Here is a 24,708-nt window from a genome sequence, read left to right as displayed (position 1 = left end):
GTTAGTTGCAAAGTCGTGTCCGACCCCATGGACAACATGCCTCCAGACCTTCCTGTCCTCTACCATCCTCTGGAGTCCATTTAAACTCACCGAATAAAATTAGAGGCCACTAAATTACGGATTGCCTCTACCTTATATTGGCAGATTGCATAAAACAGAAAGGAATTGAGGTCGATTATTCACATCGGTTTTAATCGAATCCAACTTGTATTTTCTTGGGGGAAGGAAGGAGAGCTAGTAGAGAGAATAGTTGTGAAACAAAAACTTTTCCTATCATACTACTGTCCGTGTCCGTGTTTCACCTTTTTAGAAAAGTGCCACGGAGCGCGACTTCCACTTTCCACTAGAAAGACTAGACGCCTGGTTGCCAAATGCCCGGTGGCCAGCTTTTGCGCACCCCGGTTTCTGAAAAATGGTCGCGAGACCGCCACAAATCTTCCAGATCTCTGAGATCCGAATCTGGCAGACAAGGAAGTGGAAGAGTTGGGCTGCAATCAATTTTCTTCTGGGGAGCATAATGAAGTGGCGGGGACGACGTCTTCGGAAAGCCATTTCTATCCTGTCCGCAATCTGATAAATAATACCTGCGAAACAAAGGCTGGGAAGGCAAGCAGCAGATCGCCTTGCAAGACTGCGCGAATCCCGGCGGAATCCTCGGACAATGAGAATGAAAGCGAAGGTCCTCGGGCGCAGAATAGATTGGTCATTTTTATAGCAGAAGTTCAAATGCTCTGAATAATTATTGCTTACTCTCTGTTGTCCCTTGGAACCTGATGATTCGAATCCCCATCCAAATATTTGGATGGCGCTCACTTTAAATAATAAAATCCTGATTTGGTTCTTTCAATTGTAAGCAGAATAGGTTTTGATACTCAAGGGATGGTACCCTAAGATAAAGCGCCAGATGGCCAGTCCAATCTTAGGGGGGGGGGTGTCTCTCCATTCTTCAAATACTTCCTGAGCAAAAGTCCCCCGATTGGAGGTCCGAGGTAGGGAAAAAGAAGCTTGGGCGAAGCTTAGCAGTTCCAGCCTGGTTTAAATATTGAGCAAAGAAAGGGGACATAAGAAAAAGGAAGGCCGGAGAAATTTCAGATGGATTCTACTTTAGAAAGGCCAAAAGCAGAGAGCATGAATTTTTAAAAAAATTAAATTAAGTTTTTTTTTTTTTTTAAATGCTGACCTTCCCACAGAGCTTTTACATTTCTGCCTACCAAAAGGCAGGCGCTCCAAAGTGCGGACAGATCATATGGAACAACAATACCTTGGATGCAGAACGATTAGGAGACTGTCCGGCTGCTTATTCTAGCCAGGAATTTGTCAATCTCGTGTTAACAAAGAAACGGTTGGCTTCTCTAGGATTCCTTTACTCTTGGATCGGGTGAGAATAGGAGGCACCCTTTCTGATGTTAAAAGCAAGTTTATTACCTTGATCACTGATTATTCTTTTTCTGTTTCTTTTTTTTAAATAGCTCCCCTTCCCATTTCTTCCTGGTCTTTCAGTTTACTTTAGGTTTGGGATTGGTTTTGTTTTGCTTTTAGAAAGTGCCATTTTCGGGAGTGCCATTTTCAGTGAGTGTGAGGCAGGGTGACAGGCCCTTCCTTGGATATTGTTTCACGCTGCTTTCAGAAGCTTCGTGGGGTATTGTTTTGGGATTGTTTTTAATCATGGTAGGGGGGCTAAGCAGTCTATTAAATTAAAACATAATGAATTGGCCAGCGTTCGGAAGCAAATCCAATTTTTAGATAGACGAAACCCACCTCTTTCCCAAAACAGCAGCAGAAAATAAACAAGCTCAAAAACATCTCCAGCTGTCAAAGGACCTGAGCTTGCAACCAAAAGGTAAAAGACTTTTAAAATAGTTTGAGGAGAGAGACAGTGAGGTGCGTTTCGTGTTTCCGAAGTAACACAGCTATCTGAAGCCCCAGCATTTAAGGACGTCTTCAATCCTATGCATGCCCAGCAGATATCCGCCTCCCTGAGTTCCCCGGGCACGGAGTCTTGGATACACCTGACCAGAAGGGCCCAAATCCTGGAATGATGAATTATTGCTAAATGTAGCCCTACATTAATATGTGGAACATAGACGTTGCCAGAATCATAAATTGGCCAGTTTGTGACAAGTCAAGTCGTCTCTTGGTTAAGCTGCCTTCTTTCTCTATCTCGAAATGCTGGGGACTTTCCTTGCGGAGACACCAACCCGCTTTTGGACAGAAACGCAGCCCCTGCCTTCTGCTCACTCTCTTTCCTCCTAACACCTTGGGCACCGGCTGCGAAGGAGCGATTCCTTTAGTATTAAGAGAACATGCGTAAATGTTGCCTGTTCATAAAAGCTCGGTGGCTCTGGGATAAATATTTTCTAAGAGAAAGAGAGGGAGGGAGGGAGGGAGGGAGGGAGAGAAAAGAGAGAGGGGGGAGGGAGGGAGAGATTGTAACAACTGATTTAAAAAAATACATTTCCGTAGCAAAATTTTATCTAAATTCATATTTGATTCTCCTTCATCCATTTAATGCATGTTTCCCAAATGGTTTCCCAGAAAACTCCTGCTGAAAGAACGACCTACTCCTAAGAAGGAGAGGAATGCAATCTTTTTCCCCCCAGTTGTATCTGGAGAGGTTTTTAGCATAATTGCTTCAATGCTTTCAATCTTTTGTATACTTTCAACCCAGCGGGAGATGCTTCTGGTTAAACAGGCATAGAAGTGTCTAATTTTGTTGGGGCACTCATTTTGTTTTGAGTAAGATGGACAGTGCAAGTTTACTCAGCTCCAATTAGTTGAATGGCACTAATTCCCAGATGAGTATTAGGTTGCTGCCTTGTAACATCTTGAACATTACAAAACATTCAAGTGATCTTACATAATAGTGTTGACCATCCTGAACACTTTATTAGGTAATGATTCTCAGATAACCTACAAGATACAATGAGGTCTACAACAGTTGTACTGTAATCGAGGTGGTTTCTGCTGCCCAAGGCTAATTAGGGATGATTGGTCTTCCAAAGTCGCATCTTCTGACTCTGGAATCCTATTTCAACCCGAGTGGGGATGGGTGGCCCAAAATCCAGCGGGGGATTATTCATGGGGCCGATCTTTTTACTGTCAAAGGAGCACCCCGCGTTCAGAAACATTCTCATTATCCTCAGTTAAGTCCAGGCATGCAGGCTAGGAACGGGTAGAATGTGAGTTCTAGTCCTGCCTTAAACCAGGGAAGCCAGTTGGGTGACTTTGAAAAAGTCGCGCTCTCTCTCGGCTCAACCCACCTTACAGAGTTGTGGGGAAAAATAGGGGGAAGATGTTTTGGATATGTTCAGTTAGTTACAGTATTAAAAGCAGTAAAGGTGGGATAGAAATAAAAATAAAATAAAATCCTCATATTCTTAAATCTCAGGACTCACAAACTAAGCTTCCCTTGATGGCCAGTAAAGGTAGGAAAGGATTAGAAAGGACTAACTTCATCAGGGTGAAAGAGTTGTGGACTATAAAGATAAGTTTTGTTTTAAAGCGTTCTTTCTAATCTAAACCCAAGTCCAGATAAATTTGCAGCGCATCCTCCTTATTTCAGGTCAGGGGCACCCGAGTAAAACGCCCCTGTAAATTCGTCTACCCGTTCAAAGCGCCGGGGTTGGTTTTAGCACCTGGGACTTTGGGAACCTGAGAGGCAGCCTGTAAAATGACTAAACTAAGCAGGCAGCAGACGCCTTGGGAGGGGGGGGGAGAGAGAGAAAGGCAGGATCGTTCCCTTTCATCTCTGGCCTTGGCAGTGAGGACTTGGCCACCCCCCTCTTTCAGCTCCTCGGGATCCGCCGCTGTATCTCTCCTGCCTCTCCCTTCCCTTCCCCGAGATTGTGGCCCGCAGGCAGGGCAGACCCGGGACTTCCTCCGTAGATGGAGTTGCGAAAGGGGGCGGGCGCCCTTCAGCCGGCCAGCCCAGCCACCAATCCGCTTGGTTTCGCGCCGGATCAAGAGCGCTTTGCCAGGTACTCCCCGCCCCTCGCCGCACGCCCCCCCCCCGCGTCGACATCCCAAGCCCCCTGCGCTCCCAGCAGCGTCACTCTTATAATAGGCTGTTGTCCGGAGTGGCGCTGGGGTGGAGAAAGCAGCTGCTCCTCCGAGGCCGCGCCTTCGAGCAAGCCGAGGCAGCGGGCTCCTTGCTTGGCCTTGCGACGAGTGGAAGAGCGGCGGCGAGGGCAATAGCAGCGGCAGAATCCAGCTGTTGGGAAGGCGGGTCGGTGGAGATCCCCGGAGCATTCGCCGAAGCATCAACACCCTCCAAGCAGCCAGGATGGCCCCGGCCTGCCCGAGGCCTCCGAGGGTCCCGGCCGAAGCGCCAGATGAGAGGCTGCTCTGAGTTTGGAGTGAGTGGCGGAGCCGAGTTGGCAGAAGGAAGGGAAGTCTCCCAACAGGAGCAATGCAGCACCCCTTGGATCTGGGCGCTGCCGCCGCCCACTATTTCCCCGCAGATCCTTTCGTTGATCACCGGTCGCATCGCTACCGGAGCTTTATGATCGAGGAGATCCTGACTGATCACCCGGATGCCAAGAGCGCGGCGCCAGCCGGGGAGCTGCTCAAATTTGGCGTGAAGGCTCTGCTGTCGACCCGACCCTACCACAACCCCTTAGGTAGGTCTTTCTTCGCTTGTACGAGGTCTCTCACTTGGTGGACCCGTGTGTGTGTGTGTGCGCGCGCGCGCCTGTGTGTGTGTGTGTGTCCATGGACGGGGCAAAGACCAGGTCTTGGAGGGAGGGGCTAAAGCGGAAATCTATCCATAGTCGACGATGTGGCTGCTCACAGGACCTGAGGGAAAGAATATTCGCCCACTCCCCACGGCCACCTCCCCAGTCGTTCCTTCTCCCAGCCTGCCCTGAAAGCTGTGATTTGGCTCCCATTGATCTGGAGAGGAAACCCTTCTCCCTCCCTTTCCCACATGTAGCCTGCCTTTGGGGTGTCGCCCCGAGCTTACCTCTCTGCAGCTGAAGACGGAAGCTGCCCTCTTTTCAGGAGCCCTCCAACTCAACTAGGAGGGCTGGCTGCAGCTGCGATCCTGCCATCACCTGCGAGTTGGGGCTTGGGGAAACAAGGGAGGGGTCTTTAGTGCCCAGCTGGAACGGAGGACCCGGTAACACCCGGTGCGACTTTTCCGTTTCGATTGCCTGCTGCCCTGGAGCAGACAACAAGCACAGAGTAATTCTTTCTAAAAACCAGCGACAAATACATTTAGTGGGTTTAAACGAGGACAGCCTCATTTCCTCAGAGCATTCTCTTTTCCACGGAGAGTAATATTTTCCTTCCCATTGATTCCAAGCCCATGGAAAATCTCAACTCTTTCCCGGCCTCTCCCTCACCGCCTTAAAAATTAGGCTTCGGGCTAGTCCTGTTTGGAATAAGGCAGCATCGATGGTTCTGCATAAAATCATTCTAGCCCCTGTCTAGAAACTTTCGGAGTAGAGTGACGGGTACCAAGCTGACAGCTTGGCCCAAGCTTGCAGGGAAAAGGTTAAAGAAATAGTGAAAGCTTCTAGAAGTCCAAGGACTCCAACTGGGGAGTGGAAAGCAGCCAGACTGAGCCAAGCTGCGCCAGACTTTCTTCAGGTGCAACTTGAAGGATTGATCTGGACCAGCAGAGGGAAGAGGGTTCCTGCCCCCAGTGCATTTTTGGAGCAGCGGCTGGGATAGGGAGGGCTTGGGCAGGCGAGTAACTAATCGCATTTCCACCTTTTGAACGTCCTGTGAGCTCCTGGACCGGTTTTTTTTCAGGGAACACCTCTTTGGCCACCTCTCTGCTCCGGGTCTCCCCAGACTGCTGCAGAAGAAGGCCCCAGAGGCCTACCGAGAACTGAAGGAGTCCTCGGAAGACTTTAGGCCAAACTGGGCAATTTCCTCAAGAGAGATCGGTGGGACCGGTCGAGGGTTGGAGGAAAGAGAAGGGGGGGGGGGAGGAGAAAGAGAGAGCAAGCAGGGGTGCTTTTTGGATGTTGCACTCCCTCCAGTACCTCGGATTTCCCTTGGTGCCTTGGAAAAACTAAGGTGCCACGGCTTGGGGTCTCAGCTGGGTCTTCTTGGCTGTCAACTCCTTGTCAGGTGGATCTCCCCGGTGCCCGAACCGTGAATTGTACCGCAGAGAGAAGCCGGAAAGCACAAGGAGGCCGATCCTTTGGACGGGTAGTTGCCTTTGTCTGAGGTGGGCCTAAGATGTATCATTAATCATCGTCTTCTTTCCCACCCTCTGTTCAGTTGCGAGAACCGCGGCTAGGGTTGATTTCAATGGGTTCTCTCTAAATCGGGAACCTGCACACTTAAATCTCCCCGGGGCAAAGCCAACCACAAAGCCAGAGAGAAGGGCCGCTCCAGAGGCGCCTTGAAATCGACCAGCCTTTTGGTTGGAACCAATTTCACAGTGTTTTAAAAGCGAAATCCAATCCAGTCGACGTCGGAGGCTCAGTTCTGGGGAGTCGCTTCTTCCCTGGTTTTGGTTTGTTCTAATTGGAGAATGACCTCCGAAGCAGTCACGAATCGGCCCTCCGCCCCTTCTCTCTCTCTCGAGGGGGCTGCTCAACAAGAGACCATTTTAGGTTGATGGGGGAAGAGGGAAGAGAGAGCAATGGAAGAGATTTCTCCGCATTTTCGGAGATCGAGAATCATTTTATAAAACCAACGAAGACCTCGACGCCTCTTCAGATAAAAGGCCGTTTCTTCACTACTAATGCGTGTAGTATTAGTGTTGTTGTTATATCAGTAATGAGGACAGTGCCAGGTCGCCAAAAGGGTGGCCCAGTGACATTATTTCTACAACCCCAAACGTGAAAGTGACTAGTCACTGTAGAGAATGACGTTGTTCTATTCTTCTCCCTTACTTTTTCATTTTGAAAATATCACCTCCCTGAAATACACGGGCCTAATAAGATGCGGATGGATGGAGGTGCTTTAGATAAACCTTCTTTCTCTGAGAGCATTTCTGGAAGGCCTCTGCAGTCCCGCTTCGGAATATGCTTTTACGCAGGACCTCTTTTCTGTTGTTATTCCATAGCCTAAAATCTTTGCGACCATTCTCCATCCTGTCTTTATGTCAGAGCAAACGGCACTGGATATTAAGGACAGGCCCCTTGGCTTGCAGAGCAGCTCTGCTTAAGCCCCCCCCCCCCGCCTCAGGTTCGCTGCTAAGAAGAGATTGGATTGATAGCCAAGGAAGGGCAAGGAATGAGATCCTGGAAGGAAGAATTGCTGTAAACTGATTTCAGCGATGAAGGTAGAAAGATTCTGGGTCTACGGGGGAGATTCTCCAGCTCTCTATCAATTAATCAGTGGTGAGAATCCAGAGCGGAAATTCCAGACATTAGCAGATTTTGCTACTGGAACAAATCCGGCGGGCTCTCCGCTACGTTTTACATAATTTGCCGTTGTCAACTTGAGTAGTTCAGAAGCCTTCAGAGAAAGTAAAATGGACGCATTTCCACGAACAGCTATGCCTGTTCTTTTAAGATGTGTCGCTAAAATGGCTGAGGTTAGGATTGGAATTCGCCCGGATAAAGAAGGGGATAACTTTTGGAACTAGGATTCAGGAATTAATGTTTCTAAAATGGAAAAACCTCCTTGAGGCTTCTTGACCTTCAAACAGACCTTGAAACAAGCACTTCAGAGTTTGCCTTTAAAAAAAACCAGAAAGAAAATAGACATTTATTGGACGTTTCATGACCTATCTCTTATCCTCCAGACTTCCGAAAGCTGTAAAAGATGCTGAGTTATCGTGGCCTTGCTTTTTGTTACTGATAGCTCTGCAAGATACCAAAGCTAAGGTGGCTTCTTCCTTCTATGAAGTCGGGGGGGGGGCGGATTCCTCAAATTTTGTTCAGTTCTGTAGTGTTTGCTTCTGCATAAACTTGCCCGAGAAGATTCGGCACCAAGTAATAGCACAAAAGAGTTCAGTCTGATTGTGTTCCAAGGATCTTAATAGGTATGTTTTAAAAGCACACAAAACTGAACCGAACCAGAGAACTTGAATACACCCTGTATTATCATCATTATCATTATTGCTTTTATGCGTTCACAACAATGTGAAGTCACAGTTGCCAAATATTTAGCTAGTGTTGGCCTTCATATGCATCAAGTCCTTCCCAAGAACCTAGGATGTCATTATGTATCGGCTAGTATATGTGTATATCCAAGCCTTTTGCAATGGACTGATGGATGCACTGGTCTACAACCGCAATAAATTGAATTGACTGATGGAAATGCTGTCAGTGTGCAGATTTTCTAAGTGTTGGCCAAGATTTTTTTTGGTATGGCTCCCAGTGTACCAATATGGTCAGTTGCTTACTCAGCCAGATGTTTAGACTAGATTTGGCATTTTTATCCATTTATCAATTCTTTCCCAAGGATTTGGAATATTCTTATTTTATAGTAGTGGTTGGCGCAAAATTAGGAAACATGGTTTAATGCAATAATATAGATTTGAGCCCCTTTAGCGTGCAGTATTGAGAAATAATGAGAAGTAAATCTGTATATTTTCAGTTGTACCTCAACTGAATGAAAAAGTATACAATTGCAGGTTCTTACAAATTTACTTTTTATATCCTACTACACCCAAAACCAATTTATTTCTCATTTTACCTAAAGATCACAGTACAGCTCTGATTATTTCTAAATTTGCTTATATAATTGAATTGAAAGCTATCCTTAACAACAGATGAAAAATATCAAAACTGGAACTATATATAATTGTCATATATTTATGAAATATGTTCGTTTGTATGTGTTTGTTTTACAGTAGAAGGGTTTATGCTTCAGTTTAAAAGATAAGGCTTATATGTTGCCTATATAGGTGTAAAAGAAAGTATGTGACTATCCATTTCCACATAGCATTATGAAAAAGTAAATTCTGATAAATATAAATTTAACGTTGTGGGGCCTTTTGTGCTCCCTGAGCTTGGTTGTTTTCTTGCAGACATTTCATTATCAAACTAGGTAAAACCTACCGGTAATTTAATTTTATCTAATTTTAAAAAGTGCATTAGTTGCATTTTTTGAAAATTATTTTGGTGTCCCCCCCCCCCCGCTTTTTAGCAGCAGTGCTTGCTTGCTTGCTTTCCAAAAGACTAATCTGTTGCTTCTAGGACCAAAAGGAAGATGAAGAAAAGAATTCCATGATTTATGGGAGCAGCTTAATAAAATAATATCTTTAAAGAAGCCAATATTGACCGCTGTTCTTAATGCCTCGCAGACGCACTTCAAAACCCTAAAACCTCAACAAAAACAGAATAAATTCCATACTGGAAATAAGTAGGCTCTCCTGACGTCACAGGGGCTTATTTACAACCCTGGAAGGGTACCATTAATTCCCATAATCAATGGAAAATTCACTGTATTGATTTACGGTGGAAGGGATCCCTTGAAGTAACCGGCTGCTGATTCCCTTGGAAAGGCTTCCATCTAAGAGGCCTGGATCGCAGCTTTAGACCTTCGAAATTTGCGGTCAAGCAGCATCCGTAGGGTTGCGTGTCCTTACCACCCCTGTTCTAGAAAAAGCGCTTCCGATCCCCGAACAGCTCGCAAGGGGGCTCCGTTCGCCTTCGACCCGGAGCCCTTCGGTATAACCCCCAAACCTCAACAGCGCTGCTTTGCCAGCAACTCTGGGTACCTGCGACTTTGATTACCGACAGAACAGGCGCAAGGATTTTGATTGCCATGAACACGTTTTTGCAATCAACCAGGGTTCCTCAGAAAGAAACCCTGTTCTCAATCAATAGAGCCGAGTCCTTTTTAGAAGGTGGCGCTTTGGAAGTTTTGGAACAAGCCCCCCCCCCCCCACCTGATATCAGCCTTCCTCAGTAGGAAGGATTAAATATACCAGCACCCTGAGATTGAGGTAACGGGAAAAGACACCCCGGGCATAAAACGGATTGCGCCAAGAAAGGCACCGCAGGGTTGGATGCTCCTGAGCTTCTTTCCTACAGGGTGGCCCTTAACCCTGAAAAAAAAGAAAACAGAAAAAAGAATGTGCGTGCGTGCGACCGGGTGTGAAATGCCTGTCCTTAAACTCCTGGACCAATCTTTTTGGACCAATCAGATGCTTGTGGGGTCAAAGAGAAAGCTAGCCACCTGCTGAAATCGGATAGGAGCCCTTTTTACCCGGCTAGAGGTTACCATTATTGTAGTCAGTCAAACCCCAAACCAAGCTTAACTGGAAAAAAAATCCATCTCTGCCCCAACCGGCGCCCTCCAGATGTATTGGGCTGCTGCCATAGTTCATCTTGTCCAGATGATGTCGTCCTGCAGAAGGCAGGCTGTGGCCGTCCCGCCCCCCACTTCAGCTTGTTTCTAAGGTGCCGCCAGACCTCCGCCCCCCCCCGGGTGAATGCAGAGGACTGAGAATGGGGGTCTGTCCCAGAGAACACAGGCGGCCTTGGCCCATCGAGTAACTGGAGGCGGGTAAAGGCAGCGTCAGGATCGTAGCTATCTTGTGGTTGAGATTAGTCAGCCGCTCCCGAAGTGAAGCAGGGCAGAGGCTACATTTCCTCCCAGCTCCTCACAAGTTTTATTTGCTCTCCACATTCACATCCCCCCCGCTGTGGGGATGGGGGTGAGGTGAGGATTTCTCACTTTTTACTCAGCGTCTGTCCGGTGTGTCACCCCCTCTGTCTCTCTGCTTTTCTCTTTCCCCAGCGGTGCTGAAGGCGGAGCAGGCGGCAGTCTTCAAGTTCCCGCTGGCGCCGCTGGGCTGCTCCGGTCTGAGTTCGGCGTTACTGGCGGCCGGCTCCAGTCTCCAAGGCGGTTCCGGGTCCCCGCACCTGCCGCTGGAGCTGCACCTCCGCGGGAAGCTGGAACCGGGAGCCCCCGAGGGGGTCGGTAAAGCCAAGAAAGGCCGTCGGAGCCGCACTGTTTTCACCGAACTGCAGCTAATGGGTCTGGAGAAGCGCTTCGAAAAGCAGAAGTATCTCTCCACGCCCGACAGGTGGGCATCCCCCGGAGGTCAGAGTCCCGCGGGGGGCGGGGAGAGGAATATGGAGGGGGGATTACTATGATGAGGTCCGAGCTCGCAGGAGAGAGAGAGATGACCAGAAGGGTTACGTCGAGGAGAGATTTCTTTCAGATCTGCAAGAGGAGGATCTGGGAGGGGGGGGGGAGGAGGACGCGACCTATCTGCCTACCGGTGGTCCAGTAGCTCTATCATGGAAGGGAAAGTGTGTGTGTGTGTCCGCACTTCCGACAAGGGAATCCCAAGTGGAAACCAGGGCCTTCTCCCGCATGAAGGTGGGTGGGGTGGGAGACCGGTGGAGGACAGGAGTTTTTACGTTTCTCAAACGTGAAACAAAAGCAAAGCTCTGTCTGTCCCCCCCCATCTCTCTCTCTCTCATACACACACACGCGCGCGCGCGCGTGGATCTTAAGGTAGAGCAGACTCCCAGAACAGGAAGCGTGGCCGGGAGCTGCTTGTCAAACGGCGACCTGTTCACTGTTCTGAGTCCGTGCCTTTCCGCTCCCGGCGCTTCTTGTCGGGCTCTTGGCGGGAAGGAGAGGCCGGTGCTCTGCCTTCAGTGCGCCAGAAACTTAACGGGACCGTGTGGAAGAGGCAAGCAGAGCGGACCAACGATCAATGCATGTTTCTCCTCCCTGTAGGATAGATCTGGCGGAATCCTTGGGCCTGAGTCAATTGCAGGTGAAAACCTGGTACCAAAATAGAAGAATGAAGTGGAAGAAAATAGTGAGTGTGCTGTTTTGATGACTATGAACTTTCCCCCCAGCCCTTATTTACACAGCCAAACTGGGGAAGCCTATCCTCCAATCAAAGGGATGTTCTCGAATACACCTAGGGCTTCAAACCTTCCTCAGGGATCCCTTTGGGACAGAACTCCCATCATTCCCAATCAGCATGGACATTTCACACTGGAAAAGCAAGCTGACTGCACGAGGAGATCTTCTGGGAATACAATACTGAGGCAGGTTTTTTTCCCCCCTTGCTGGGCCGAGGCCTACGGCCTTCGCCTACTGAAGCTGTGCCGCTGCAGCAGTTAGATTTCTATGGAGTCCATAAGTAGCTCCACCGATCTTCCCAAAGGTGCTTTTCAAAAGGCAAACGGGCTTTCTTGGTTTTGTTTTGTTTTGTAGTTCGGTTGCTAAAGTTCAGAACTGAGGAAGCTCCTTGGATGAGAAGCGAAACATTTTCAAGGTAAAAAGAAAGTCCAGTTGCCGTTTTGAAAAGCACCTTTGGGGGACAACCAAGACCTGGATGATTGAGAATCTCCATAAGCATTTAGCCAACTGATCAGGCATGGCAGAGGCCATTTTTCCCATCTCAAGGGCTGTCGCATATAACAGGAAAGCCTGCTTGAAGTCCCTCATAAAAATAGAGAAGAAGCAGCTTTTCGATAAAGTGGGAGCCAGCTAGTTTTATGAACAATACCTTCAAGGCCCCACCCACCCCTTTAAGGCACAAGCCAGACGTGCTCAGCTCGCAACACATGGGGCCAGGAGGAGACTTAGGAGACGCGGGTTATTCTGGTTTGAAATCTTCATCCTAGAGAGGAGAGATTCCTAGAGGGGCCATCTGGGAGTCACGTACGCCTTGAAGACAAAAAGAAGACCCCACTGAACTTAATCTCTCCTATCTAGCTGAAGACTCCAAGTCAGAATAACCCGCGTTTGAATTCAGTTGGGTTTTTGATTAGGCCAAAGTATAATAGGATTGTGCGCAAAGATAGTTGCAATTTATTCAACATTGCCTGACCAAACAATTAAGGCCACGACTCTCATCCCAGCTCTACCTGCTGTGGTTGAGGGCGAATAAGTGTTGTGGCCCAACGTCGTTGTAGGGCAGCGGTTGGGGAAAAGCTTCTTCAGAAGGAGTTAGGTGGTCTGCAACTAACCCGGCTGCGTTCCTTCTATCAGGGAGAATCCCTGGTTTGAAAGGCAACGTCTGTACTGCGGGTGTGTGTGTAGCCTGCTTCTCTCAAACTTCTGCGCAACATTAACAGAGCAGAAGCTGATTTTTCAAGCAATAAAGGCTGTCACCTTCCTTAACCAGCAGGTCCTGAACCTTGAATACAGCGTAACCTATGCTGTCATCGTTTAAAATTAATCACTCGTGGCCCATTTGCCACAGACGAAACGATTGCTTATTTACCCCAGGTTCTAATCACATCCACGTGGAAGTGGAATTTGACTGAGGGGCGCCGCAGCGAGAAACGGCGCCTTTGATTTTCCACCCGCCTGAAATGCGAGGGATGGGGCGGGGGGAAGGAGTCCAACAAAAGAGGCTTTTCTCCACCTCGAGGTATATTGCTGAGTAAAGGTTGGCCAGTTGGGGATTTGCCTTGCAAGCTCGCGTTCAGTACCTAGTAACCTTCTTCGCAAAGGCAGAAATAGGGGCCCGGAGGCTGACCTGCCTGCTGCGCAGCGCTAAGCAGCAATAGTATCTTTTCATTGGGCGCGAGGATGACTTTGCGTTTGCCCCCCACCGCCCCGCCAGTAAGCATCACTCCCCAGTGTTAACTATTGCTGTGTTTGGATTTGACCTAAGTCAGACCCTTTGTGATCGTCAAGTGTGGGGTGTATTTTTTTTTTTACAGGTTTTGCAAGGCGGAGGCCTCGAGTCTCCCACCAAGCCCAAAGGTCGCCCGAAAAAAAACTCCATCCCCACCAGCGAGCAACTGACCGAGCAAGAGCGAGCCCGGGAAGCCGAGAAGCAGCACGCGGAAAACCTCGACTCTCCCTGCCAAGTCATCCAGGAGTAATAAGAGAGCGCCGCATGCCCGCGGACTGAAGGTCTGGCGCCTGGATTGCGGATGCTGGACTGCAGGAGGCCGAACCTCCCCCGGCTTGGGCCGCGGAAGGGTGACTCGGACCTGCGGCTGTCAAGACTGAACCTCAGTCTCACGTGCCTTACTGAGCGACGAGGTCTCGCCGGCTTGCAATACCATCCCGGGGGGTCGCCTGCCTTGAGCCTAGACAGCAGGGGGCCATTAAAGCCCTCGATTAAAGGCGGGAGTCTTGCAACAGCTTTCGCCGCAGCTGAAGTTACCACGCGGAGGAAGGAGACAAGGACGATCCGGGGGTGGAGGTGAGGGTGGACTCCGATTCCCAGTTGATTCCGTTGTAGGATTTCCTAGGCATCTGAGCCCTTCCACCCTCTCCCTGCGTGCGCTTAAGGAAGAGCCGCTCCCTCTGAAGGGGCTTGGCGATTCGACTGCGGCCGTTCCTGCGCTGTTTAAGAGAGGGGAGGGGTCGGGAAGCGTCTCCGAATTTAGTCGGCGAACTCATTTTGCAACCTGTTTGTATTAACGTGAAGATACTGATTTTTATTTCAATAAAGTATTTTATGAACGATGGGGCTCAGGCGCCTTGTGCCTTCGTTCTCTGGGATCGAAATGCTGCCCTTTCCTCCGCAGGCCTCAAGAGAGCCTTCAAGGCGGCTTTCTCCGAGGTAAGCCTGCAAGAAGTTCATGTTGTGAAACCAGTCCGATCCCAAAACGAGAATCGAGAGGGATGCCGAGCAGTTGCGAAAGGAAATTTGGCTCAAGGAAGACGCACCGCCCAAAGATCTGTTCCGGTGTCCTTATTTATTCTCTGCTTAAAGGTGCTGCTTGAGATCAACGTTGCTTGCGCTGCTCCGAATTGATTCAGAGCTGGGCCTGGTTAGACTCGGAATGGGAGGCAGTTCAGGAAATTCTAGGGCTTTAAGCTGGACCAGAGGTTTAAACAAAAATCTGGAAAACAACAGAGAGAGAGAGGGAGGGAGAGGGGGAGGGAAAGAGAGAAGGAAAGAGAGGGAGAGGCGGGGGGAGAGGAGGAGGGAGAGAGAGAGAAGGAAAGAGAGGGAGAGAGAGAGAGTGCTTTTGCCTCCTTGCCAAGAAAAGTACAGGCAGGTGCCCAGAAGGACCAGGGAGGCCCGCTCCACTTGTAGGAGACTTGGTTCTCATAAAACCCACGGAGCTGCAATTCAGCAAAACGTACCACTGAAACAACAAGGCAGCAGGATCCAAGCAGCCTTTACCCGAGGTTAAACAACCCCCCTCCCCGCCTTAAAGTTCTGCCCTGAAAATCTCACCGGTTTGGGAACCCATCTTTCCCTTCTGCTTCTTGAGCGAAGCAACTAAACCCCCGTGAAGCTCAGTACCCCAAAATGCCACTAAAAACAGGAGTATAAGCTAATAGCGTCCACTGTTTTAAGAAGGGACCGCTTCTGGATTCACCGAGAAATAAGTCTGATAAGAGTTCAAGAACCTGTTCTTAAATAACTGTGTTTGGGGTAATATTCATCAGGAGTACTCTCTTTTTCTGAAACAAAAGATTGACTTCCGACTAAAGAATCCCAAGGCCATCGGACTGAAATCAGTAAGGTAAAGCAGCTCGAGAATAAAACGTGATCAGTTTTCCGAAAAAGGTTTGCTTTGAGCGTTTTGAAACTTCCGCATAAAGACAAAGCAGAATCTGCTTCAGTTGGTGCCTCACATTTGAAGGGTAGGGCAGTAAATGTCAGCATTTGAGGGCTTATTCTTTCCTTTCCTTTGGTCACCTTCACTTACAGTGATTGAAAAAAAGGAGACTTGGTTAAATCAGTCTCCGTGCTTTCGTATCAAGTTCTGTAGAGCACACCACGGCCAAGGGTCAGAGTTCATAGACGATGGGAAAGCCATTTAACTATTGGATAAAGTTAGCTGAATTTAAACAAGAGGTTTAACTAATGATGTAGCGGAAGGTATGAATCCCTTCACTAGTAATCCATCTAAAACTTTAGCAGGGCCGCTAGGACTTTATATCTGTATATCCAGATGGGTGATTCTAAGTAGGAAGCAACTGGGTATTTTTTATTTAACAAATGGGTGGGGCTTGGATAGTCTCCGTTTCTTCTTCTCAGCTCCTAGGAGCAGAGTTAAGGCACTCCTACCCTCAAGCCATTTTATTACCTATTCCTGCAGAGCCTAATTTCAAGCCTGCAGGAATCCTATTTCCCATTTTAAGGCAGCCTGGGTGGCTTTCAACATTCCCTCTCCTTTTGGATTCTTTGTGGTTTGGTCTAATGCTAAATTTTGGGAGAGACTAGAACCCGCACATCCTTTTGTGACCCCCAAAGGGCCCAGAGGAAGGATCACCCTGAGCCTTACTTCCAACAAACCTACCCCCACTTTAAAAAAAAACCGAGAAAGGCATAGTCTTTTGGGAACTAGGCAATCCTAACCGATAAAACAAACAAGAAAGCAGCTAAGCTGAAACCTTGCATTTTCCTGCAGTAAGTATAATTGCGGTGGAACCAGCCTTACTTCTCTCATGAATATAGGATTCTCTCATTCTATAGAAAGTGGGGGCCCTTATTTCCAACTATTTTGTAGTATCCAAGATAAGCGGATCGCGATATAAAACCGGAGATATTTTCTGCTAAAATGGGCGAAAATTCTCAGTATCCTAAGTGTGTTGTACTTAGGATACTGAGCCCCCCTCCCCGAGAAAACAGAATTTGCTCCCATCAGAGAATAGCACCCCTTCGAAGATCTAGAGACTCCAAATAAGATGTCGACCTTTTCTTGCCTTTGAGCCTAGAAGGGAAGAAGGTCAGCCATAGTATCTTTCGCGGAGGGGCTGCATTTTGTTTCTAACTTCCTTAATGAGGCATGGCTCGTCCCTGGTTATGTTTCTCAGCTGTAGCTCCCCAGCTCAATACCCTGGGACAACAGAGAGAGACCAAAATCTCACGATTTCCCTCCCTCTCTTTTGCAGACGTCCAAAATACCTCCCTATCGCCCACCTCGTATTATTCTTGCTATCATTACTCCAGACTTCTCTAGTCTGGTGTGCTGGTCTTCAATACCGACAGCTGGGAGTTTTGGGAGTGGAAATCTAGCATATTCGGAGGATGTAGTGCGTTGTTAGTCATTCTAATTTCGACTCGAATTTAATTTTAATTATTTTTATCCCGCCTTTATTATATTTTTCAATAAATAAATCAAGGCAAAAAACATACCTAATACTTCTTCCTATTTTCCCCACAACATCTCTATGAGGTGGGCTGAGCTGTGAGAGTGTGTCCCCGAATCACTCAGGCTGCTGTCATGCCTAAAAAGGGACTAGAACCCAGAATCTCCCGGTTTCTACCTTGCTGCTTAACCATGGTTACATCAAACCAGCAATGATATATATGACATGACAAATGAGATGTGGCGAGGCCAGTAGTGACTCTTTCCCACAGGACAGATACCGGGCGTTTGAGACTGGCACAAATTCCCCCATCTGGGAATTCCCCCATTGAAATCGGTGGGTTAAAAAAAATCCTTGGCTGTGGGTAATCTATGTGAAGGGTGGTCTCACAATTCCACTCCCACCCCTAAAGATCTTTCCAACAGCAGCCCAGGAGCTTTTGGGGGAAGCTAGCAAAGCTCTTCAGAGACTTTCTGCAGGCTCTCTGTCTCCAATAACTAAACCCAGTTTGCATATTGAAAGAAAATGGAGCAGCCTATCTTGAAGGCAAAGAAGATTTATTGGAACCAGCAGAGAGGTGAACATGTGAAATGAGCTGCAGTTCTTAGCGCTGTCCTTGGCATGGACTCGAAGGCTTGCGGAAATCAGCTCTTAGCCTGAGACTGCCCCGGTTATTGTTTGGACTGGCGCCTTAATCTTAAACACGGTGGCTTATTATTTATTCGTAGGTATATCCCACCTTCATCTCACGCTGCTCTCTCATTTATGTATCCATAAGCTTTAGTGAACATCCCGGTCCCAAATTGTTCTTCTTTCCACAATTTGATTCAGACCGGAGCCTTTCAAAGCAGGTTGGCTGAGAAACAGGTCGCCCAGATCTGGCGAGGGCGGGTGCCGGGTGAGATAAATCCGGAACCAGAGGGCAGCAGCGAAGGGGAGAGAGAAAATATCCCCTTGGCTTCCATCTAGAGATCATCCAGATTTCTGCAGCCCTACTCCATGTATGTAACCTTTCCCATCGGTGGAGAAGTTAGGATTTCAGGGTTCAATCTGAACACGAGAGAAAAGAATGGAAACAAGCGGGGGCGGGTTCGAGCAGCCCTATTAACAGGCAGCCAGTTCTCAGCTAGCTATTCTTCTAAGTAAATCTTCAGAAAAATAACGGGATGATGCTGGGTGAACCCCAGAGGTGGGGAAAGGCGTCGCTTTTACGACCGTCTAGCCTGGTGCTTTTTTTTAAAGAGTAATTTGCTTCGCGATCCACCCGGACGCTTATTTGTCCCTGGCCCGAGAAGACTTGTCTTGGACGTCTCAGTGCTAAGGGGCGGCCTCCGAGGAAGCGCATTTGGGAACCCGCAACGGAGCTATAGGCCTGGAGTGTGGATCTGCTCTTTCTCTTTTAGCTTTCGGAGGACACTGGGCCCGCTCAGACTTCGTGGCCAAGGACTCTCAATCCGCTCCAGGTGGTTTTCCTCGTTAAAGTTGCTGTCCTGACCTCGACTTTTCTCCAAGTATGGGCAGAGGAAGCCGCTGAACTTGCAGAGGAGCTGTGCCCTGCCGGCCGAATCGACGGCCTGAAAATGTAGCACCCTCTTCCGCAGCAGCTGGGGCTTCCTTGCTTGCCTTAAGGCTGGGAAAAGCCTGTCTTGTCTCCTATCAGTCCCAGGGCCAGGGCCTAAAACCCGGGAGGCCGTCCAGAGGCCCTGGGTACTTGTTGCTAAAATAGGATTTGCTGAGACAAAATGGCGGCCCGAGTATGCCTGTTTTGTCCTGCCCGAAGGCCCGACGCTTAGGGTTCACTTGTTCTCGGCCACATTGGAGGCCCGTTCTTTAACCCAGGAAACGGATTTTTGTCTAAGGACATCTGACTTGTCCCGTTTTGGTCCCTGAACTCTTTATTTTGATTTCCCTTTACTACATTGAAAAACGCTTAAAGGCGCTTTATTATTAACAGCCATTTGCTGGGCGAGAACAGACCGGCGGTTGCCGCCCGGGAGAAACCGCGCCATTAAAGCCCCGAGGGAAGTAGAGCGGAATCCTGTTTTCCACAGAAATGACAGACAGGGTGACGCTTGATTCGTGGCACTTGGAAGGGGCAAGTTGATATAAAGGTGATGGCCAATGGTTCTAAGGGGATTTCTGAACAAAATGTGCCCTCGGAAGAGACTTTTTGCAATTATGGAACATGTAATGTGTAATTAATACAGTATAGCACATAATAACTGTATATTTTTATTGAAACCAACTGAAGCACCTTCCAATAATAAGTTTTGTGAACCTTCAAAATGAAACAATGGAGGGGGGTGGGTGGGAGGGTGACTGGAGAAATGTTGCTGCAAGAATAAGTTAACCTCACAATATTCAGATAGTGATAGAAAAGAAGTTTTGAAATTGATTTGCACCCCCAATAGTCATAAGGCATACCATAAGGCAATTATTTATTTAATCTGCTGTAATTTGATCTGAAATTTCCTGACTTTCGTAGGGCAAAAAAAGAAGAAATAAAATGTAATTGGTATTGTATGAGCAAACCAGAAGTGCACACCAAACTGCAATCTCAGTCTTGCCCAGTAACTTGTGCAAATTCAGTCAATGTGCATTTTTTTTTCTTCTGAAGCACCATTCAGTTGTGCTTCTTGTTCAGTTGTGTCTGATAGTGGAGACTACCTGACGAAGTCCCTGAAGGTTTTTTTGGCAAGGATTTTCAGAAGTAGTTTTCCATTGCCTCCTTCCTAGGGCTGAGAGAGAGAGAGAGAGAGACTAGCCCAAGATCACTCAACTGGCTTTGTGCCCAAGGTGGATTAGAAGTCTCAGTCTCTAGGTTTCTAGCCTGATGCCTTAACCATTACATCAAATTGGCTCTTATTATTTGATTGGACTAACTGAATTAATCCTGATTCAGTTAAACAAGAGCAAGCTTGTATAAGTTTCCTTTTGGTGGGAACCAAGCAGGCAGCAATTACCAAGAGTTCTGAATCCTCTTGTTTCCACTTTAATTGTTGTTACTGTTGTTAATTATCAAGTGAATCTTTAGTCCCACTGCCTATGAGGGATCCCTGGAATTTTCAAGTTTTCTTGGGAACATTTTCAAAAGTGGTTTCTCTTGCCTCCTTACCTAGGTTTGAGGGAAGCCAGCTGGCATTTGTGCTTGGGTACTTGTCTTCCCACTCCCCACTCCTAGCTTTGTACCTTTTATGATTATACCAGACTGGGACCTAACAGGCTTGGAAACAGTATTTGGCATCCCCCAGAACAAGTTGGTAGGGTCTTGGATCGGTGAATAACCATCATGGCGACAGAGCGGCTTGATCAGAATGGAATGAAAGTTCCAGGTACAAAGTAGCCTTGTGCAAAGACAGCATATAACAAGAGAGAGCTTTTGGTTTCACAAAACTCTATCCAGCTGAGAATGACTTCTGTGTGACTTGATGTCTTTCTCAATTCTATTTAGTAAGCTATTATTATTTTTTGTTTCCAAAAAAAGTTGTCAGTTGGGTAAATCCTAGGTACAAAACAAGACTTATGTTAGAATTGTCTTACACAATAAATATATTAAAGATGAACAACTTCTACTCTTCCTCCTACCTGAATCAACTAATTTTGATCTTTATAAAGACTTTATGAAAGTTGCTGGTGTTTCTGCTGAGGGCAGAATAAGAATTTTTCCATTAATTTGGAGAAAAGTCCTCTTAGGCAGTTTGAAGTTGCATGCTTAGCATGATTGTTTTCTGATCTGCTTATCATACTCTGGACAAAAATATTTACTGTATAGAGTGTGTTTTAGCATGAATTCAGTCTGTGGTTTGGTTCATTGGACATAGTTATCTGAATCATGGCTTATTGAATAAGTTCAATTTTTTGGATTATCAAAACAAAAATAAACTGACAAGACTGGCTGCATTGGTATAACACATTCAGCTACTGCATGGTTTGATAAAGGTAAAGGTTCCCCTCGCACATATGTCCTAGTCGTTCCCGACTCTAGAGGGTGGTGCTCATCTCCGTTTCAAAGCTGAAGAGCCAGTTCTGCCTGAAGACATCTCCGTGGTCATGTGGCCGGCATGACTAAATGCCAAAGGCACATGGAGCACTGTTACCTTCCCACCAAAGGTGGTCCCTATTTTTCTACTTGCATTTTTTACGTACTTTTGAACTGCTAGATTGGCAGAAGCTGGGACAAGTAACAGTAGCTCAACCCGTTACACGGAATTAGGGATTCGAACTGCTGAACTGCTGACCTTTCAGTCGACAAGCTCAGCATCTTAGCCACTGAGCCATCGCATCCCTTATGGTTGTATAAGTGCGGCTAAGTTCATTGTGGGGAACATTTTTTCCCCTTTACATACTAGCTTCCTGTATACATCTCTTTTTGAAGGAGCATATTTCTCTTATTTATTTGAGTCTGGTTCATCTCAAATATTGAAATGATATCCCCCTTTTCTCATCTGGAATTCAGATATTTTTTGGGAACAATTTAACTGGGTATGCCCCATACACTAAACCACAAACTAACCAAGTGTGATTTCACAGAATGTGTTGCATAAGATTATCTTGGCTAGTTGTTGAATGAAGATGTTGTACAAATTAAAAAAATTGGACTGAGTAAATCAAGAATACATTAGTCCCAGTCCAACTTGATATCTCACAAATGAAGCCAATACAGTATATGTGTCTTTAGGCCAGGCATGCCAATGCTTCATAGGTATTTTCTGTTCTTCTTGAGTGTGATTTTGAGACTTGCTCTCATTACATGGCAACATTTTCTTTTTCTAAGAGCAGCCTCTATGACAACATGTTCAAAGTGTTCTTAAGGAATTCTCCCATGAACCAGCTGAATATTCACTGCAGCTGCTGACAGATCCATGAAGTGGGTCTATTAGATTTCGGCACTCAAAACACTTTTACTGCACATGTCTTGGCTGTTGTAGAAATCTCTCCCTTTCTTTCAACATTTTTAATCTGACTCATGAGGATGGGCTATTCCTTTGCAGCTTGCCTGCTGTGTGCCTTATTTCATTTATTTTAATTGACTGTGTGCCATCAAGTTGGCATCAACTCTTAGTGGCTACATAATTATTTTTCCACAACTGTCGCTAATCGGTCATTCAGGTCTTCCAATGGTCCTTCCATCACCTCTAATTATCTACCTTGCTACTGATCGTCTTCTCTTTCCTTGCACCTTTCCTAGCATGAGAGCCTTTCCAGAGGAATAGGTCTCTGCATAACATATCTGAACTAGGATAATTTGAGCCTGTGTTTCATTAAGAAAGTCCTAAATCTACCTGTCCTTAACTGCTCAGGGATTCCCCAAGCCCTTTTCTTCCTCAACTCCAGTCTGCCTGGACTACCTTTGTAGTCAAAGATTCCTGCTTCACCTGAGCTCACAGAACTGCATCTTTCATCTTTTGAACTGGCAAAGTCTCCTTCCTATGTCAAAAGGTTAGAGATTGAAGTATTCAGTTATTAAGAGAGGCCTACACTGGTTCATTGCCTGCCTATTTAATTTTCACTTCACTCAAAATACACAATGAATAGGGTTTTCTTCCAGGAGTACTATATCTTTAGGACTGCTCTTTCAGGGCAGCAGAATTTCCAATTTGTAGGCAAATTGTCGACACCATTAACCACTCATTCACCTAGGTAGAGACCTGAAACAAGCAGATAACTTTCTCTGGCAGGGAGATTTAGATAATTGATATCACTTCTGGGTCGTTTCCCCCTAAGGGTGGCAGGAATCATGTTTATTGTCCCAAGGTAAGGCAGTTTTTGGAGTTCTTCCTTCAAACCCCACAAATTACGAGGCAGAAATATTAGAGTGAAAGAAAAGACATTTGGGGAGAATGCCACATTTTTCATTTTCATTAAAATTATCTTCTGCCTCTAGTCTCAGGTTACAAAAAAAAAGTCTCCAGCCTAAAGGAAGGTATTTCAGCTTCAGTTTTTTGTGGGTATGGATTTTTCCCTCTTTTTCTGTTTGATATGAAATTATAGTATGGCTGAGGAAGCAGACAATTATCTTCCTTGTCTAAGGAAAAATACCAACAATAATAAAGCAGAAACCCACTTGGTAGAAAATAAAGAGAGTGCGTGAGGTAGAGGAGAGAGAGAGAGAGAGAGAGAGAGAGAGAAAGAAAGAGAAGGCGGGAAGGAGAGAATGAGAAAGAACGAGAGAGAGAAAAACTACAGTAGGCATGCTTCTTCCTTCCTTCCTTCCTTACATATTTTATTTTCTATTCTAATTTTCTGAAGAGCCATGCATATTTATGTAGAAGTATCTGGACTCAAATACCATTGGATTTATTCCAAAAGAGGAAAATGTCCTGATACATAGAGAGCATATATCAAGGCAAACCAACAGCATACAAGATTACACTGGAGTCAATACTCCTAAATAGAATGAAATTTACTTCCAGGTTGATGTGGATAGGCTGGTCTCCACCTTACCTGCTCCTGATTTCTTTGCAGTTGAATGGTGAACCTGTAGCTTTGTGTGGCTACTTCTCAGATCTTTTATCCTCTTCATTGAAGATGTTGAACAATCTTTTCCAAGGACCCTGGAGGATTACAGCTCATATAATTTTGGCCAGCTGCTTCATTGGGATTACTAGAAGTTGAAGTCCCAACACTGCTGGAGGATATCAGTTCATAGAGAGTTAATACAGATGGTCTTCATATATCAACCACTCATCCAGTGACTATTTGAATTTACAACAGTGTCTGTGTCCATCCTGAGATAATGACATTTCTGCATCCTACAGTCATGTGATTACGATATGTGATTTTCCTTGCCAGCTTCTGACAAGCAAAATGAGAAGCTGCAAGTTGTGGACACATGAAGTCCTTGCTTAATGATGGCACTGAGCCTGCTAAAACTGCCATTGCTAAGTGGCATGTTCGTGTGGATTTTCAACTTACAACCATGTCAGTTAATGATGGAGTTTCCCAATTACCGTAATTAAGGGAGGACTGCCTGTATAGAACATTTGAAAGCATTTCAGTGTTTTAAAAACATCCAATATTTTTACTAGATTTCCTGGTCTCAGGACAAGCCTTTAGGGCCGTGATGGCACACCTATGGCATGTGTGCCACAGGTGGCACGCAACCATATTGGTGGATACACGAGCTCAGCATGGGACCGGAAGTTGGCAAATTGACCGTTTTTGGCCTCCAGAGGGCTTCTGGAGGTGGGGGTGGGGGTGGGGAAGGCCGTTTTCGTCCTCCCCAGACTCCTAGAAAGGCTCTGGAGCCTGGTGAGAGAGAAAACCGGGCCTACTGGGCCATTGTGTGCCAGGAGCTGGAGGAGTGGGTGAGGTGTTGCATGTGCAGGGGCAGGGCACATAGAATTATGGGTGTGGGCGCACGCGCGTGCGCTCATCCCATGCCCCCTTGTGCCTGCTCCTGGCACGTGATGGCAAAAAGGTTAGCCATCATTGCTTTAGGGCAATGATCCTGGAATCCACTCAGCAGAAAGATCAAGGGGACTTCTAAGCAAAATAGAAGAAAATCGGGGGCTCAGAAGCTCAGCAGTGTGTGGACTGTTTAGTATTTGGAGGGCAGACCTGAAAAAAATACCAGAAGGAATATATCAGTTGTGAAGAAAGCATCCTAATCATCTGTCCTACCATTCTGATTTTATTGTTCAGGATTAAGGTTACAGTCTTTATCTGAAACTAAGTTCAATTGAATGCTATTTCTAGTGCTAATCCAATCAGAATGAAAAGTAAAACAATCTGGAACTGAACACACTCAAAATCGTAGAAATGGTGGTAGACTTTAGGAGAAACCCTTCCATACTTCCACCTCAC

At 46.7% G+C, this 24,708-nt stretch overlaps 1 protein-coding gene across 1 annotated transcript; it reads left to right on the top strand.

Annotated features, from left to right (window-relative positions):
• Window positions 1–4,056: 4,056 nt before the first annotated feature.
• On the top strand, window positions 4,057–14,312 carry BARX1 (BARX homeobox 1). The gene is made up of 4 exons (XM_058169254.1): window positions 4,057–4,619; window positions 10,657–10,945; window positions 11,611–11,695; window positions 13,560–14,312. The coding sequence occupies exons 1-4, from the start codon at window positions 4,409–4,411 to the stop codon at window positions 13,722–13,724; spliced, it is 750 nt and encodes a 249-aa protein (XP_058025237.1). The 5' UTR covers window positions 4,057–4,408; the 3' UTR covers window positions 13,725–14,312.
• The last annotated feature ends 10,396 nt before the right edge of the window (window positions 14,313–24,708 follow it).

The sequence above is a fragment of the Ahaetulla prasina genome, chromosome 2 (genome assembly GCF_028640845.1).
Source record: "Ahaetulla prasina isolate Xishuangbanna chromosome 2, ASM2864084v1, whole genome shotgun sequence".
In the NCBI taxonomy this organism is placed as follows: Eukaryota; Metazoa; Chordata; class Lepidosauria; order Squamata; family Colubridae; genus Ahaetulla; species Ahaetulla prasina.
Note: the sequence above shows the minus strand (reverse complement) of the source record. Positions and strands in the feature narration are given on the sequence as shown.

Bases quoted from the DNA above. Each gene is read 5' to 3' on its own strand.
- BARX1 (XM_058169254.1), top strand. From the start codon at position 4,409: ATGCAGCACCCCTTGGATCTGGGCGCTGCCGCCGCCCACTATTTCCCC. The intron at 4,620-10,656 runs GTAGGTCTTTCT...CTCTTTCCCCAG, and splicing joins ACCCTACCACAACCCCTTAG to CGGTGCTGAAGGCGGAGCAG. The intron at 10,946-11,610 runs GTGGGCATCCCC...TCCTCCCTGTAG, and splicing joins TATCTCTCCACGCCCGACAG to GATAGATCTGGCGGAATCCT.